At 40.9% G+C, this 16513-nt stretch overlaps 1 protein-coding gene across 2 annotated transcripts in view; it reads right to left on the bottom strand.

Moving 5' to 3' along the window:
- The window catches only part of WDFY2 (WD repeat and FYVE domain containing 2), a 171156-nt gene that overhangs the window by 8815 nt on the left and 145828 nt on the right, over positions 1-16513 (bottom strand). For both annotated transcript variants that reach the window (XM_029209766.1, XM_029209765.1), the window contains exons 7-8: positions 12883-13009; positions 310-415 (exon numbers count right to left, since the gene is read on the bottom strand). In XM_029209766.1, the coding sequence (XP_029065599.1) occupies positions 310-415; positions 12883-13009 (233 nt within the window). The remainder of the gene's footprint in view (positions 1-309; positions 416-12882; positions 13010-16513) is intronic.

Here is a 16513-nt window from a genome sequence, read left to right as displayed (position 1 = left end):
CTGCTGTTGTAATGGGACAACAGATTTAAAGTCTAACCAGCTTAGTCTCAGTTGAAATTCTTACGAAACCTCCATTACGTTAAGTGTTACGTGCCAATTTATGAGGGGTTAAAAAAGAAAAAGGAAGCTCCTTTCATACCAGAATTTTTAAATTTTCTGACACAACATGTTTTATTTCATGGTTTACTCATAAAAGAAAGAAGAAGTGAGTAGGAGGGGAGGCTGAAGCTTTTTTCAGCAGGGTAGGAGCTGCAGAGCCCAGCCCAGTGGCTGAGGAGGGGGGTGGCCCGAGGCTGCTGTGACACCTACCTCCTGCCTCTCCACGTCCATGTTCCAGATGACAATCCCACCGTCACCACCACAGGAGATGAGCTGCCGCGTGTGCTGTGCATAGGACAGGGCCTGGACTCTGTCACTGCGAAAGAAGCAAGAGTTAGTGACAGTTCCCAAGAGCACAGAGAGCCCTGAGGGAAGGAAGCCCAGCAGTTGGTCACATGCACACTCACCGCTGAGCCCCACCCAAGAGCAGATCTTGGAAACCGGATGGAATTGTCAACATGCTAACATTGGGAGAGTACTCAAGATTTTCAACACTTAAAATAAGTCAAAATGCTCGTTTAATAATTAGCTAGGTTGAACATTTTTTTGCAGTATGCAGGCCTCTCACTGTTGTGGCCTCTCCCGTTGCAGAGCACAGGCTGCAGACGCGCAGGCCCAGCGGCCACGGCTCACGGGCCCAGCCGCTCCGCGGCATGTGGGATCTTCCCGGACCGGGGCATGAACCCATGTCCCCTGCATCAGCAGGCGGACTCTCAACCACTGTGCCACCAGGGAAGCCCTTGAACATCTTTTGATGTGCCTGTTGGCCATCTGTATGTCTTCTCTGGAGGCATGTCTATTTAGGTCTTCTGCCATATTTTTTTAAAATTTATTTATTTTTGTCTGCACTTGGTCTTTGTTGCTGCGTGCGGACTTTCTCTACTTGCAGCGGGCGGGGGCTACTCTTCGTTACAGTGCGCAGGCTTCTCATTGCAGTGGCTTCTCGTTGTGGAGCATGGGCTCTAGGCACGCGGGCTTCAGTAGTTGTGGCATGCGGGCTCAGTAGTTGTGGTGCACGGGCTTAGTAGCTCCGCGGCATGTGGGATCTCCCCGGACCAGGGCTTGAACCCGTGTCCCCTGTCCTGGCAGGCAGATTCTTAACCACTGTGCCACCAGGAAAGTCCCTTTCTGCCATTTTTTGATTGAGTTGTTTGTTTTTTTTGATATTGAGATGTATGAGGTGTCTGTATATTTTGGAAATTAAGCCCTTGTCGACTGCATCATTTGCAAATATTTTCTCCCATTCCATAGGTTGTCCTTCCGTTCTGTTTATGGTGTCCTTTGCTGTGCAAAAGCTTATACGTTTAATTAGGTCTACTTGTTTACTTTTGCTTTTATTTCTTTTGCTTTGGGAGACTGATCTAAGAAAATATTGCTATGATTTATGTCCAAAGGGGAAAGTGGGGGAGAGGTAAATTAGGGGTATGGGATTAACAGATACACACCACTATATATAAAATAAACAACAAGGACGTACTGTATAGCACAGGGAACTATATTCAACATCTGGTAATAACCTATAATGGAAAAGAATCTGAAAAAGAATAGGTATATATATAACTGGGTCACTTTGCTGTCCACCTGAAACCAACACAACATTGTAAATCAACTACAGCTCAAATTTTAAAAATGCTCGTGTAAGATGCTAAGGCCCCAAGAAGAGGTAGTCTTTGTCAGTTACCAACACTTAAGGAAAAAAGCTGTTGTACTGGTTCCTTAAATGATCAATTAAGTAAAGTCTGTGCCATCTGTTCATGTTATATTTGTAAGGTCATCCAACGAAGTGTCCGCTGGGCGTACCTGACGGAGCCAGGTAACCTGTGCTGCCTAAGACGGCCCCCAGGGTGAATCCAACACAGCAACAGACTTGAGTTTCACTGATGCTCTGTCTCTCTAGTTTTCGTGCCCTCTTTACTGATTTTGTGTTTTATTTTTTTTTCTAGTTCATACATGGCTGACAAGTTATTCCCCCTTGGTGGGGAATTCAGCTTCAGGGTCTGACAATTTGATCACCAACAAAAGATGATAGAGACCTATGTTCCCGTGGCAAAAAGAGAACAAGGAATCTGGTTTCTCGGTTGTTTTTGTTTGAATATTTTTCCATTTTGAGCTCAAATTCATTAAGAATTCTGTGGCCACTGGGAAGGAGAATAACTCTGTGAAATCTCAACTGGTGATTTTTTGTGTGCTTTTGTGTTTACTTTTCACTTGCGGCTGCAGTTGTAGGACTGAAGCCATTAAGCTCTGTGCGTCCGTGTCTGCAGTTCAGAAGGGCCTCTACGTCTTGTGTATGGAATGCTTTCCTGTTTCCAGAGGGTACCAATAAATTAGATTATGGCATCTTTTATATTATAAGCACTTGCTTATAAAGATAAGCAAGCGCTTATATAAATTAAATATTCCTAAACTTCACAGAAAATAAGGAAACTGAACCTCTAAAACTTTAAATTTACTAGACTTAAAAATTATTCCACAGAAAATACACCCCAACTCAGTGATATTTTAAGAATCCAAGTTCACAGAATTAGGGTAACTCTTTGGCAAATAAGACTAGCGTGATGAGTTTTAAAACACAGGTATGTCTTTTTCTGGATTAATCAGCGTTAAATATAATGCAGAGGTACATTTTGTTTTACTTGGGTTGATTTCTCCTAAATTTATGTAGGATAACTAGTCAGATAAGCTAATATTATGCCTATATAATGTTTAAGATTTTAAAAAATAAGTTTGTGTTCAATTAATTATTCTGATAAACTTTTTATATATACAGCAATTATGTTTTATAGCATATCAACTTAAAGATCATTCCCAAGATCTTTAGGTAACTTACAATGGACTAATAGTAAGTTGAGCTAATTGACAGTCATTGGATACCTACCTAGATAATTTCTAAGTAACTGAAACTTCGATTACAAAGCATAATAAGCATATATGATTATATATGTTGGCCTATTTTTGTGTGCTGTAGAGAGGCTGTAACTGAGGTGAGTCATGTCAAATGAACATGTTCCTTTTTGCCACTTTCAGGGGATGCAAAAGTGATGTATGTCACAGTAGAAATTGATGTCACGTGATTCATGAGCTGTGCTAGTCTAGCTGTGCTAAAATGCCTGCATGTGATGGAAAGTTCTCAATTATCCACATCCTCCCTCCTCCCAATCTTCTCTATGAAATATAAGTTAGTTACTTTGGTTAATTATTATAATTAAAATGGGTGGTTGAGACTATGCCAGGTGCAGTAATGAAAAGGAAATACGATTGTGTCTGTGTTTTGGGGGAAGAAAAAAAAAAAAAGTATTGGTTTTTTTTCTTTTTTCTTTTCTGCACCACATGGCCCGTGGGATCTTAGTTCCCCGACCACGGACCGAACCCGGGCCCTCGGCAGTGAAGTCAAATCAAATCTGAGAAATTTTTAAACTATTGATTCATCTGAAAATAGCAATGATGAATCCATTGCATCTTAACGTAAATAACATATATTTTGGGGAAAATAACTATATTTCCCAAAACAAAATATTTTGAAGACAAAATGGCATTGTTTAATATTTGTGCAAGTCTTTCTAATGTCTGGCTTAATAGGCAAGAACCAAATACTCATCTCTTTCTGCATTTGTTATAATGTCACTCAGGTAGCCTCTGGAAAACTCCATCATATACTTTCGAGAGAGCATAAATGAATGAAAAAGGCAATTCCAAAGTAAAATATAAATTTGTTTCAGAATATAAAAGAGAAAAATAAAAGACAAAACATGGAAAATGAATCTTACTTGCTTTGGTTTATAATACTCGAGTCTTTAAAAAAAAGCTATAAAATACATTAAAATTTTGGCATAGTTCCCTCGGTTTTGATGGCTTGCCTCCTTAGTTTACTGAGTAATGCCTTGGACTACACTGCAAAAGGATATTCTTTACCTCCTATGGAATCTGCCTAGCTAGCAGAGATTCTGTGTCTCACGAAAATTATTTTCAGAGCTTTATGTTGACTTGAAAAGTTCTTGATTATTTAAGAAAAGAAAAAGGAACAAGGGCCCTCATTTGTGAAAAGACCTAAATTCTTTAAGACTGTGTTCCTTTCTACATTTATTTTCCAATGTTTTCTTGTTACTTCGATTATATAGATAACCAAGTATTGTTTCTTAGGCACCTGTGCTCCTATCTTAATCAAGTATCTAAAGATATCAAGTATCCTCTGAAAATGGTTTTGCTTTCCCACACTGAACCCTGTATTTTGGGGGAAAAAATTTTTTTAGCATATTTTTAAATACTAAAAACGATCTTTAGATTATCTAAAACTATCTTTAAGATTTTCTAGAGGGGTCCTAGAAAAATCATAAAGATTTGTTCCCTTTGCCTTATAAAGATAGAGATGCTATACATAATTGCTGTGTTACTAATTGCATTTGTTTACTGTGTTACAGGAAGAGCCGTCGGATCAGAGGAGATGCTTAGTTTTCCCTAGGTTAAGTCAGTATGGGTAAAATATTATTAATATATTTCTGAAATTGTATATTGCATGGGAAGACCCTGGAGATTTATCAGTGCTCTCATTGTCTGTTTTTACCTGCAGGCAAAATACTGATCAAATCTCTTAGGAAATAGTTATATAGGGTATCTCAATAGAGAGTCTTACTCTTCTCAATTCTGATATTATTTATAACAGTAAAAATTAACCATTAAGTCTCTAATATCTACAGGTAACTTTGTATTATTCTGATTCTTGCCTGAAGCCTCCACTATAAGCTACAGGCCAGAAAGGTCAATCTCAGAGTTTCCTGGGAAAGGACTCTATATAGCAAGTATTTTAAAATACTGGTATTTAAACAAATAGACTCTTAGGCAAAGGGTACTGAACTGACATTGCTTAGATAATCTGTAAACTGTGCTAGTGGATTGAGTCAGGATCTCCTTGGATTTCTGGACTCTTTTTAGTCTGCATGCAGATGGCTTCACAAATGCAGACTGCTGAACCAAAACCCAGCAGAACAAGAATTAATGACACAGGACTGAATGAACTGAAGAGGGAAATTTTACTGTGGTTACTTGTCTGGAATACTGTTGACGTTGCTTTAATGTTCTATTTTTTGGATATATGAGGCTGCCTTTTCTCTTACTTTTTATGCTATCTCTAACTTACAATTTAGTAAATTCTGCTTTGATAAGCTAAATCCAAACATTTAAGAATGATATCCAATTCCCAGAGATCCCCCAGAATTCAAAATCTGTTACTGAGTCCCCTTGATTTTCATGGCAGTATAGTTACTTCACAGGTTTAATTAGAATCTATCCATAGTATATCATTGGGCAGACAAGGCCTTACCTAGAGTATCATATTAGAGGGTAGTGTTCATTGAATCAGATATGACTAGCCCCTTTAAGAATTAAGGGAGTCAATGCCTATAGCCATCCCCCTCCCAAAAGGAAAACTGGCCTGGTACCTGGTTTGCAGGGTCCTGGCCTTACAGGTGGTAAGAAAGCTACCAGGCCAGGAAGCTAGCAAATGTTGAAAACCTCGAGGAATTCAACCAAGGTTATAAGTACTATAGGTGAAAAATGGTGGAGATTTTCTTGGGCTCAGTTTCCTAGCCTTGGGATAGCAGACAACAGAGGTTCTGAAAAGCTCAATCCAAGATTCCTTATAAAAACTTTTGTAAATTTTGTGGGCTTAACAGTTGTTTAATACTGTATGGCTCCATATTTGCAAAGCAAACCAAGATGGCCTACAGGTTAATTTACACTCTTATTGCACCAATGTACATAATTAGGCCAAACTTTATGAGACCAGCCTTTTTTTTTGTGATCAAGAATAATCTTTGAGATTATTCTGATTACAGGAGAGGAGGGGGAAGAACTCGCAGGTAGGTCAAAAAACTTTGAAATGGGCAAAAAGAAATTACTGGGTATCTTTTCAATGGAATATCAGGTATGGTCTAGCACACCCTTCTGGGTTTTCTGACTCTGTGGGGGTCTGTACCTTCAGTATCTTTATGCTATTTTATAACTCTGTAAGTTATAGAAAACTGATACTACTGCAAATGAATTTTATCCAGTGAAGATGCAACTAATTTCCACATCCTTTTCCTCACATGGAAGAAGTCAACTGTGAAAATACAAATTCATTGCAGCATTCTCCATTGCCTCTGCATGTCTCTACTCTGGATTTTCCTCTGAACTGGTTGTAACATCTTACCGGCTCCTTTATTAATTAATGACTAATATAAAATCTTTGACATGTATTCATTAAAAAACAAAGTCAACTGTTTTCTATCTCTCCTGGTTGTTACTTCATACATTTTAGAATATGGACTGACACCATTGTGATATTCCGGGGCAAGAAGGAAAATCTATTTGAACAGATTCATAACCGCCCTGTGATTTGAACTACATTTCATTTGTTAAGACACCTTGATACACGTCAAGGATCTTGCAAAACGAAATAAGCTACAGAAGGAAGTGCTTTGCCACTCATAGCTGGCAGCAACATTCAGCAACAGATACATAATTTATGGGACTCCAGTCCTGTTAATATTCCAACACAGGAGGACACAGTGATGAATGCTGTATCCCAAGCTTTGCAATAAAGCTGCTCAGGGGCTTCTTGATTTAAGGATTCAAAATACAACCACCTTGCAGTTAAAAACGAGATGAGGGAACATCCCCAGGTTCACAGATCAACGGTTTTAAAAAGTAAAAGATACCTTCTTCTTGCATTCGTGTTTGATCTGGCATCACTGTAGCATTTATACTAGAAAGCATCTCAAAACTGGTTATTTCATAGATGAGCATTCCATGAACTGCACTGCAAATCTCTTATGAGTGTATAAAGACCCCACTTTGCACAACCAACAGGCTCCACCACCTACAAAGACTATTCTTAGTGGGATGGCCGCACTTCCTTTCTCACCAGCCCTAGAGGCAGTATTTCTGATCGGGCCAAGCTACGTAACACGGAGGACGCAACGCAAAATGAAAACAAAGGGCCCCTTGTCAAAAAAATAAAGAATTACAAGATGGTGACAGTAGAGCATTAAACCAAGCATGGGACCCTTCTAAGCGTGAGGCCTCGTGTGATTGCAAAGGTCACACGCCCATGAAGCTGGTCCTGTGTCTGACGCTTCTTAAGGAAAAAGGGTAGAGAAGCCTTTATCCTCTTTATAGAAACAGATTTTCAGACACAGGCTAACATCTACCCCAACGTCAACTTAGGCCCTGTTCCATCCCCAGAGTAGGGGGGACTTAAATGTAGAGCAAAGAAACGAAACTTTCCAAAGTATGAAAATTCCCAGCCCACTTGGTGAAATCTAACCAGTTAGGCATCTGCTTCTAGAGATCTGTCTCTTATATTCGTAACTCCTAGAGATCTCTCTCTCTTATATTCTAACTCCCACATTCCTAAGTTTTCCAGACCTCCTAGGACAAGAGAAGGTCCGTGACCGATCCACACATGAGAGGTCTCCAGGATAACTGATACTTAGGGTTATCCCACACCAAAGGGACCCTAGAAGGATAGTCTCCCCAGGCATTCTTGGACAACAGCCAAGGCTGAACCTGAACTTGGGGTCTCCTTTCCGGGAACATTGGTTTGTGCGTCAGCAACATCTTGCTGTTCACTGGCTAGAGTGGAGGTTCAGATCAGCCACTGGCCCTCTGTCCACGTGCAGTTTCCTGAGAACACTGTATTTAGTTCATGCAGTTCTGTTTGGGTAATCCTGAGCAGAACGATGAGAATCTCTTCATCTACTAAGATCCAGATCAAGAGGGAATCTCCCTCACTGAGGCCACCTACTTTCCAGTAAAATGGCAAACTGACCCACCTTTACCACCTTTTCATACGTCTAGCACAGCCCCATAGAGGCAGGGACTGTTTTCTTAGTCACCTTTGGGTCCTAAGAGCCCAATACAAAGTCTGGTCTGTAGACGGAGCTCAATGAACATCTGCTGAATATATTAGGTATAGAGGGAGTAGGTGTATGTGGCAATATTTCCATTGGAAATGCTACAATCAGGGAGAAACAGTAATCTTATCTGAAAGCTCGATTTTTGAATTATTATCATTTTTATTAACAAGAATAATGTTAACAATTGCCACTAATTACCCCTTATTCTTGTTCTGATTATTTTACATGCATTGTATTATTTCTGATTTTTGACAACCTTTGAGAGCTTTTCTTTCCAATATTGTCCTTATTTTAGAGATGAGGAAACTGAAGATCAGAGATGAGGTGTCTTGCCCAAGCCTACAGAGCCCTCAGCAGAAGGGCGGCCTCGTATACAGCCTGGCCTGACTCAAAGGCTAGTATTAGTCACCACACTATACAACCCCTCGCTCTTTGATGAGATGCTACCCTCTGTAAAGAACTTTAGCTGCTAATACTTTGACCTATTATGTCTTTAGTTAGCTAAATAGTTAAAAATAGAAAAGACATCTCTTCCCATCACCCCTAATGATTCTCTAGTGTGACAATGAGAAACGCTCCTAATCTCAGATTTGGAAGGAGAGAAAGCTTTCATACATATTTATCCTTGGTCCCTCTCCCCCAAACCCAGAAGAACCTGAGTGCAAGAATTTTACTTCCTTTCATAACTTTGATATAAGAGAAAAGCATAAATTCTCCCAATGTTTATTTATTTATGAATAGCCTATTTCTTTACCAAAAGAATTCGAAGATGCTTATAACAAAAGTCTTACCCATGGTAAGAAGAGGAAGAGAGAAACCCAGAGCTGGGGCTGTGGAAAGAGGAGGCAAAGACACAGGCCACGTGGGCCCAGGGTCACGGCTGTGACTGAGCCTCATGCAGCCTGCGGATCCCAGTCTTGGTGGAGGGATCCATCACAAGGGACCACGCAGACCTTTACCTGTGCTTTAAATCAAGTTACCATTAAATTAAATTGCCAGAAAGTCTTAGAGTCCTAAGAAAACACTATTAGAAAGAAAAAATATGGCCATGAAAGAAAAGTCAGTCATGAAATGACAGGTATTATCCTATACCTATCAGAATAAAAAAGAATCTAAAAGGTCCACGTCCCATGATTAGATTTGACAAGGTGGGCACGGGACAATAAATGTCTAGGTTTATGCTTCAATAATATCCATCTAACTGGTAACTGATTCTTGAAAAACATAACTGGCCCCTGAAATTGGAACCTTTTCTTTGCCTTTCTTTCCCCAGAGCTGGCACGTAATCATGTTCTACTTGCTGCAGGGAATAAAAATACCAAAATGCTTCAAATGCAGATACTATTGTACTATAGAAGTATACTTTCTCAGCTTTTTTTCCTTGGACTTGGAAACATTTTTGCTGTCATCAATCACTTACTTGTGCTAAAGCTCTCTCTGCTTTGCAAACTAGCTACATTAATGTTGTATTTCTGCCAATGAAGGATGGTGTGAAAGCTCAGAACCTGGGACAGAAGCCACAGGGAGCTGTCCCTCCACACTATGGCTGGACGTTTCCAGAAGAGGGGAAGGCAGTCTCCCCACCCTGAGGGGTGGGGAATCTCTGGTCCAGTCTGCTCTTCCCGGTGCCCAAGCTCAACGATTGGGCCCCTGATTTGGAACTCTGGCCACCAACAGTCATCCTGGGGGAAGGTGGGACAATGAGGAATTGTAGGAGAGCAAGGGGCAGCCTGAGGCCCCAAACAGAAAGTCTTTGGCCTCTAAAGTAGAAAAGAAAGAAAACACCATGGGGCATAGTGGGGACCATGTTATTCAATGTTCATTTTTGTTTCCCCAGAGCCTAGCACAGCGCTGGATACAAAGAAGGTTCTGAGAAGCTTTCTCTGCTGGACTGAACTGAGGTCTGGGAGACCTAAGCTACCAGCTGGAGCCTTTGAGGATGGAAGCCCAATATTCTCACCGAAAAAATGATATCTGACCTCTCTCTTTCATAGGGTTATTGTAAGATTAAACTGAGGTGTCTGTGTGTTTTGAAAGCTCTTTGACAAAGTATTAGGCGCTACTCAAACAAGAATCAAGGATGGGGTGAATTGGGAGATTGGGATTGACATACATACACTACTGATACTATGTATAAAATAGACAACTAATGAGAACCTACTGTGTAGCACACAGGACTCTACTCAATGCTCTGCGGTGACTTAAATGGGAAGGAAATCCAAAAAAGAAGGGATATATGTATACGTATAGCTGATTCATTTTGCTGTACAGTAGAAACTGGCACAACATCGTAAAGCAACTATACTCCAATAAAAATTTAAAAAAAAAGAAAGAAAAGATTGCTGATAATTTGGAAAAAAACAAAAAACGAAAAATACAGGAATCACCAAACACCAATCCAGTGGCCAATTTTCAGGGCAGAGGAATGGCTGCTGTGAACGTGGGCCTTATCCTGCCTGATGCCCTTGACCTTCTTTCCTGCACCTTCTTTGTGAACCCCGTCTTCCTCCATCTGTCAGCAGCTCCAATGCTTCCCTATCCCCACCTCGGGCACTCAAACCCACTCTCACAGCGTGACACCAACGATGCTGAGGAAGTTTACTTCTCCTAGTTCTGTGACACCAAGGGCAACCCCTCTCAGACTAAGACCTGGTGTCAAGGAGCACCTCATAGACTCCACCTTATTACTAAGCTTGAATTATCAATAAATAAAGCACCAGGCAAGGCCTTCTGCTGTTCTTCCTGTTCAAGGCAGTTCTGACCGGTAGCTCCTGATCTCACCAGCCTGTCCACCGCACCAGGCTCCAGGGTGCGATCCTATCAGGATGGACTCCAAGTATGGTTCGTTTCATCTTCTAAAAGGCCAAGCCTGTATGTCTCAGAAACTGGAAGACCTATTAGTTTAGGCTTCATTTTTCTGGAACTGAGAGACTCTGTCTCCACTTTATAGCTTTTCCTTTCTTATCCAACTGTAGATGCAAGTCTCCCAGAACAATGTTTTGCCTAAGGACACACAGCACCCAGTGACGCTGGCGGTGAGTACTGACACTCGCCCTGCTTGCAGGCTTTGTGAACCACTGCGTAGAAATAAAACTAGTTATGAGCTAACCTGAATGAGTCCAAGAAATACTGCTGATCTTCATTCAAAGCCTGTATTTGATTTCTCGGAGGGAGCCCGAGTAGCAGGAATTTCTTAGTAGAGTAGCTGGTAACCAAGTATTAGGAAACAGGGCTGTATTTTGTTTTTCTTTTTCTTCACTTACATGGATGATGTCAACTCCTTCTACGTGATCTCGATATGTGTCCCCTTGTCATGGAGAGAAATATAAGGGAGTGATTTCTTTCATGAGCTGATACTGAGGTCTGAGTGGTCCCACAAGCCAAGTATAGCCCCGGACAACTGATCTGTTCTCTCATGTGGGAATGAAGGACTTAGTAGTTACATCTCTAAAATTAAACTCTAACACAAAATATAAGTATTTGTGCATGGGCCCTGTAAAATTGAATTAGCTCATATCTAATAATTCCAAACTGTAAATTTAACTTCTTAGGAGAAGTTTTTGAAACTCGTGTTTCCAGGCAGACCTACAGGCGGAGCTAATGCCACTTAAAACCAGTCAGTTCATGGGAGTTGATATATTAGAGTCATAGTTAAGATCAGGTTGAAAACTTTAAAAGTTAAAGACAATTCAGATTAGCTTCAGAGTTCTAAAGCAGACTGAAAATTGTTTTTGGCATCACGATCAGGCTTTGCCTCCGGGGACCTCGGGCAGCACACGTGGGACAAATCAGAGTGTTGTCCAAGGGTCACTGGCAGAGCTACTTGGGAGGCTTGTTACGACACAGATGCCTGCAGCTCCAGACCAGTGGAGAGAATCTCAGAGGACAGGGCCCAGGAATCTACTTAACAGATTTCTCAGTGATTCTTTGCGGACAACAAAGTTTGAGAACTGCTCCAAGGAAGCACAAAGCTTTCTCTGCTCTTCCTCTCAGTCTCCTGAAATCCACTCCTTAAGGAAGAAGAGCCTGATACTAATCAGGCGAGTACTCGGTAAACATCTGGGGAAGAACAACATGTACTGGGTGAGGATGCCTTTTCCTTAAGCTGCCAGGAACCTTGAAACCACATTTGAACTCAATTATAGAAATTCTGTAGGCCTTCATAGCTTATATTCTGAAGCTCTTTTTTCTCTCACTCTCAAATTTTTACTCTTATAGTCTTCCCTGGTTCTCTTTTTTACCTTTTATTTCTTTGCTGCCACTATTTTATTTTGTGGTTTTTGTAAGCACTCTCAAATCCTCTGTGGGTTAAAATGGGGTATAAATAAATAAACATACTTATGTACAGATATAAATCAAAGTGGCCATTATTTGCGTTCCTGTCACATTATCCCCAGGCTAAGCTCCTGCCACAAAGACTGGCCCGCATGCCTTTGTTCCAGCTTTCAGCCGGGAATCTCTTCCCAGAGTTCTTCATAAAAGCACTAGCAGGGAATTCCCTGGTGGTCCAGTGGTTAGGACTCGGTGCTTTCACTGCCAAAGGCGTGGGTTCGATCCCTGGTGGGGGAACTAAGATCCCACACGCCCCACAGTGCAGCCAAAAATAAAAAATAAATAAATTTGGGGCTTCCCTGGTGGCGCAGTGGTTGAGAGTCTGCCTGCCGAGGCAGGAGACATGGGTTTGTGCCCCGGTCCGGGAAGATCCCACATGCCGCGGAGCGGCTGGGCCCATGAGCCATGGCCGCTGAGCCTGCGCGTCCGGAGCCTGTGCTCCGCAACGGGAGAGGCCACAACAGTGAAGGCCCGCGTACCGCATAAATACATAAATAAATAGATAAATTTTAAAAATAAATGATAAATAAAAAAATAAAAGCACAAGCAGCCTTACCTATGTCCTTGGAGCTCGATGGCTGTTCCTTTTCTCCCACCGATGTCCCACATGATGACAGAGTGGTCGGAGCTCCCCGAGAACAACACCCGCCGGACGGGGTCCCAACAGAGAGCAGTCACCCCACCTGAGAGAACAGACACAGCTGGTCATTAGTCACAAAGTGACAACATTATTCACCAATAACTTGTGAGAGCAGAGGAGTTCGGAGCTAGCGCAATTCCTGGCACACAACAAACTTCTGTTGAAAGAACAAATAAGTCCCCAAAGAGAAAAAAATGGGCTCCAAGAATAAAAGTCCCACCCTTTATGCACTTTTCCCCAAAATTTAATGTACCATAAAATCAATTACTGTAAAGACCAAAGGGGAATGAAAAAGGCAATTAATTGACCTTCAAAAAATAGACATAGTTCTAAGAACAGAAAATACCGCACTGTTTGGAAATATTGACCATAGTTTTTAAGCCCCGTCTACCCCACATCCCGACAGCAGGTGAGCAGTAAACGGGGCTTTAAAAAAGCTCAGTTAGATTGATTTTATTCTTGAATACAAGTGTTGATAGACAAGAATATCAGAATTTAAAATTTATTTTCTCTCTCTGGGAATTTAAATTTATAGATTCTGGGAAAATTACTTACATCCTCAAGTGTCAGTTTCTTCAACTGTAAACTGGGGATGATGGTAATACGACGATACCACTGGGGATAATATCAGCCTAACCACCCCCTACCTCACAGGGTTACAGTGAGCATGACGGGACCAATTACCTGGGACCACTCTGTAAACTGTGGTGTGCAGTACAGATGGTTATTCGCATCACTCCAGTGGTTTGGCTATAAAATACTATGACAGATTTTCTTCCCTGGCAGTCCCATCATAAATCAAACTTCTTGTGTACTGAGAACAATAGTAACTTTTTATGTATAAGATGAGCACAAAGCTTATGAATACTTAAGAATAAGAGAAATTTTTACTCATTTGTATTGAAAAATATTATATTCTGAAAAGAACATACAAGTTGCTTCTTATTTGTTGGAATCTGACATTTTTCTTCTTTAGATCATCAATTTGTTCTAATGAAGTACTGCACTTTAAAAGCTTTTAGGAAAGTTTCTCTTATATAATGTCTCAGAAGATATTTTTTCAAGGTCCAAAGGAAAAAAAAACCCCACTATCCTGGATTATGCTTAATAGCTTCTCCCTATACCTGCACGACATTCTGCTTGTATATATTCCTGTCCCTGTAAGAATACACACAACTTCCCCCAGTGCACCTGTGCTGACCACCCCCTGCAGCTCCCATCTCCTCTTCCCTCCCCTACTCCCACCCCAAAACAAGCACAGGGCCAGCAGCAAACAGGCTCTGGTGGTACCTGTTGAATGAACGAAAGAGCAGATGAATGAAGACACAAAAATCACTTTTTCATCCACAAATCTCGTTATTTGGAACTCCTCTGTTATGCTTACTTAGCCTTTCAAAGCTAAATATTTTCTCTTTCTGTATAACTCATCTTCTCTCCCTGTTATTAAACTTCATGTACCCATCCCCCGAACCTTAACCTTCCTTCAGTATCTGAGAATGTAATGCTTCAGGATATGCATTCCATCGTGCAAAATGTTTATTCCCACACAGTACTAGAATGACTCACTTTGTTAAATATCTGTGGCAGAGTCAGCTAATTGTTTACTGAAATTCATGTTCCCTCTTCTTGTATATACAGTGCTCCCTGGAAAGTTGCTTCCTACAGGGGCCACATTAACTGGCCCTTCTTGCAACTAGGGGGCATGTGACCAGTTCTCAGCAAGGGAACCCAGAAAGTACGCAGAAGTCATTTGCATCCCTCCCAGGCCGAGGCAGTTAAGACGTTCCTTTTCCACTTTCTCTTTACACTTCCTCCTGGAGGACTCCAAGACGCCAGGACACAGAGAAATTCTAGAAGGAGACTGGGACCCTGAATCACCACATGGAAAAGAACAGGAACATTTGCACTGGATTGTTACATGCATGAGGAAAAAGCCTTTGCATTAAGCCACTGAAATGTTGAAAGTTATTTGTTAGAGCAGTACCATTACCTACTACAATGCCATAGAATTACTAGAATATTATAATAAGGCTGGTCCAAGAGGAAGGTGAGAGTCACCCAAAGCTTCAAAAATGTCAGACAAGTGAAAAGAAGTTATTAGTTTAGACTGTTAATATTGATGCCTAATACTTAAACAGAATTAGAGAGAACCCTGGTTGGAAAACTGTTTCATTAGCCTCCAAAGCAACCCACTTATAAACTCTGAATTGGTTTTTCCCTCAAAATGCATCTAGAATCTAAGCACTTCTCACCATCTCCACTGCTACTATCCTTGTATGAGCCACAATTAAAATTCTTGCCTAGAAAATTAAAAAGTATGACAAACATTTTGTTGTAAAGGCTCTGGGGGAAAAAAGCACTCTCATACATTGTCGATGAGAATGCAAACCAGTAACATGGGGAAGGCCATATCCAACAAAACTACGTATGCGCTGAGCTCTCAATCCAGCCCTCTCACTTCCAGGAATTTATCTTGAAGATACTGTCCCTGCTCCCATCAAATACACCAAAATACACACTCTATTCATCTCAGCATGGTTTGAAATAGCAAAACATTGGGAACAATGTTTAAATGCTCATATAAGAGAGTGGGCAAATAAAACTATGGTACATTCACAGAGTACTATGCAGCTATGAAAAAGAATGGAGAAGACCTGCTGGATGGCTATGACATGATTTCCAGGATATACTGTAAAGGGAAAAAGGCAAAGTGCAAAAGAATATCTACATTATGCTACCTCTCATCTAAGAAAAAAGGGTAGATGAGAAATTACTGAGATTTGTTAACTACAGCAGGTGTGTGGGAGAGGCTGGGGAATAGGAATGGAGAAGCGATGAAGGAGAGACACTTTTTATTGTGTTTTTTTGGTTTGGTTTTGAGTTTTGGAATCATGTTACTATTTCACATACTCGAAAACAAGTAAAAAATAAAAACTAGGAGTGTGTGTGTGTGTGTGTGTGTGTATTGCTGAGGGGGAGGGGAAGGAAAACCCAAAATGGAATATGAACAGAAACAAGTGAACCTAGCCATATTACAAATAAGTGGTACAACCTCACTGAAGGGGGTTAGGGGAAGAATTGACAAAATTAACTATGAAAAATGGTACTAAGGCCAAATGTAAAAAGATTTGTATACAAATACAGTACTCTAGTTAGTTTGTCAGATATATGATAAGAAACGGAATATTTACATAGTTTCAACGTTTCAAGGTATTTCCTCACAACATACTGATGTATTACCAAGGGTGATTACAATGGAGAAACCTGGCAGACACCATCTTAACCAAGCGATCAAAGTTAGCATCACCAGTAAGAGGACAAATCAGTATCACGTGCCTTCTGATATGATGCACTGAGAAGGCATATCGTCACTTTTGTTTTATTCGTATAAAAATTTAACCATAAGGAAGCATCAGACAAACTCAAATGGAGAGACTTTCTACGGGAGAAGGACAGTCAGGCTAGCACTCAAAAATGTCAAGGTTGGGACTTCCCAGGCGGTCCAGTGGTTGAGACTTCTCCTTCCAATGCAGGGGGCAAGGGTTCG

The sequence above is a fragment of the Monodon monoceros genome, unplaced genomic scaffold (genome assembly GCF_005190385.1).
Source record: "Monodon monoceros isolate NGI ecotype Baffin Bay Population unplaced genomic scaffold, NGI_Narwhal_1 Super_Scaffold_8, whole genome shotgun sequence".
NCBI classification, from domain to species: Eukaryota; Metazoa; Chordata; class Mammalia; order Artiodactyla; family Monodontidae; genus Monodon; species Monodon monoceros.
This window is presented reverse-complemented; position numbering and strand designations above follow the sequence as displayed.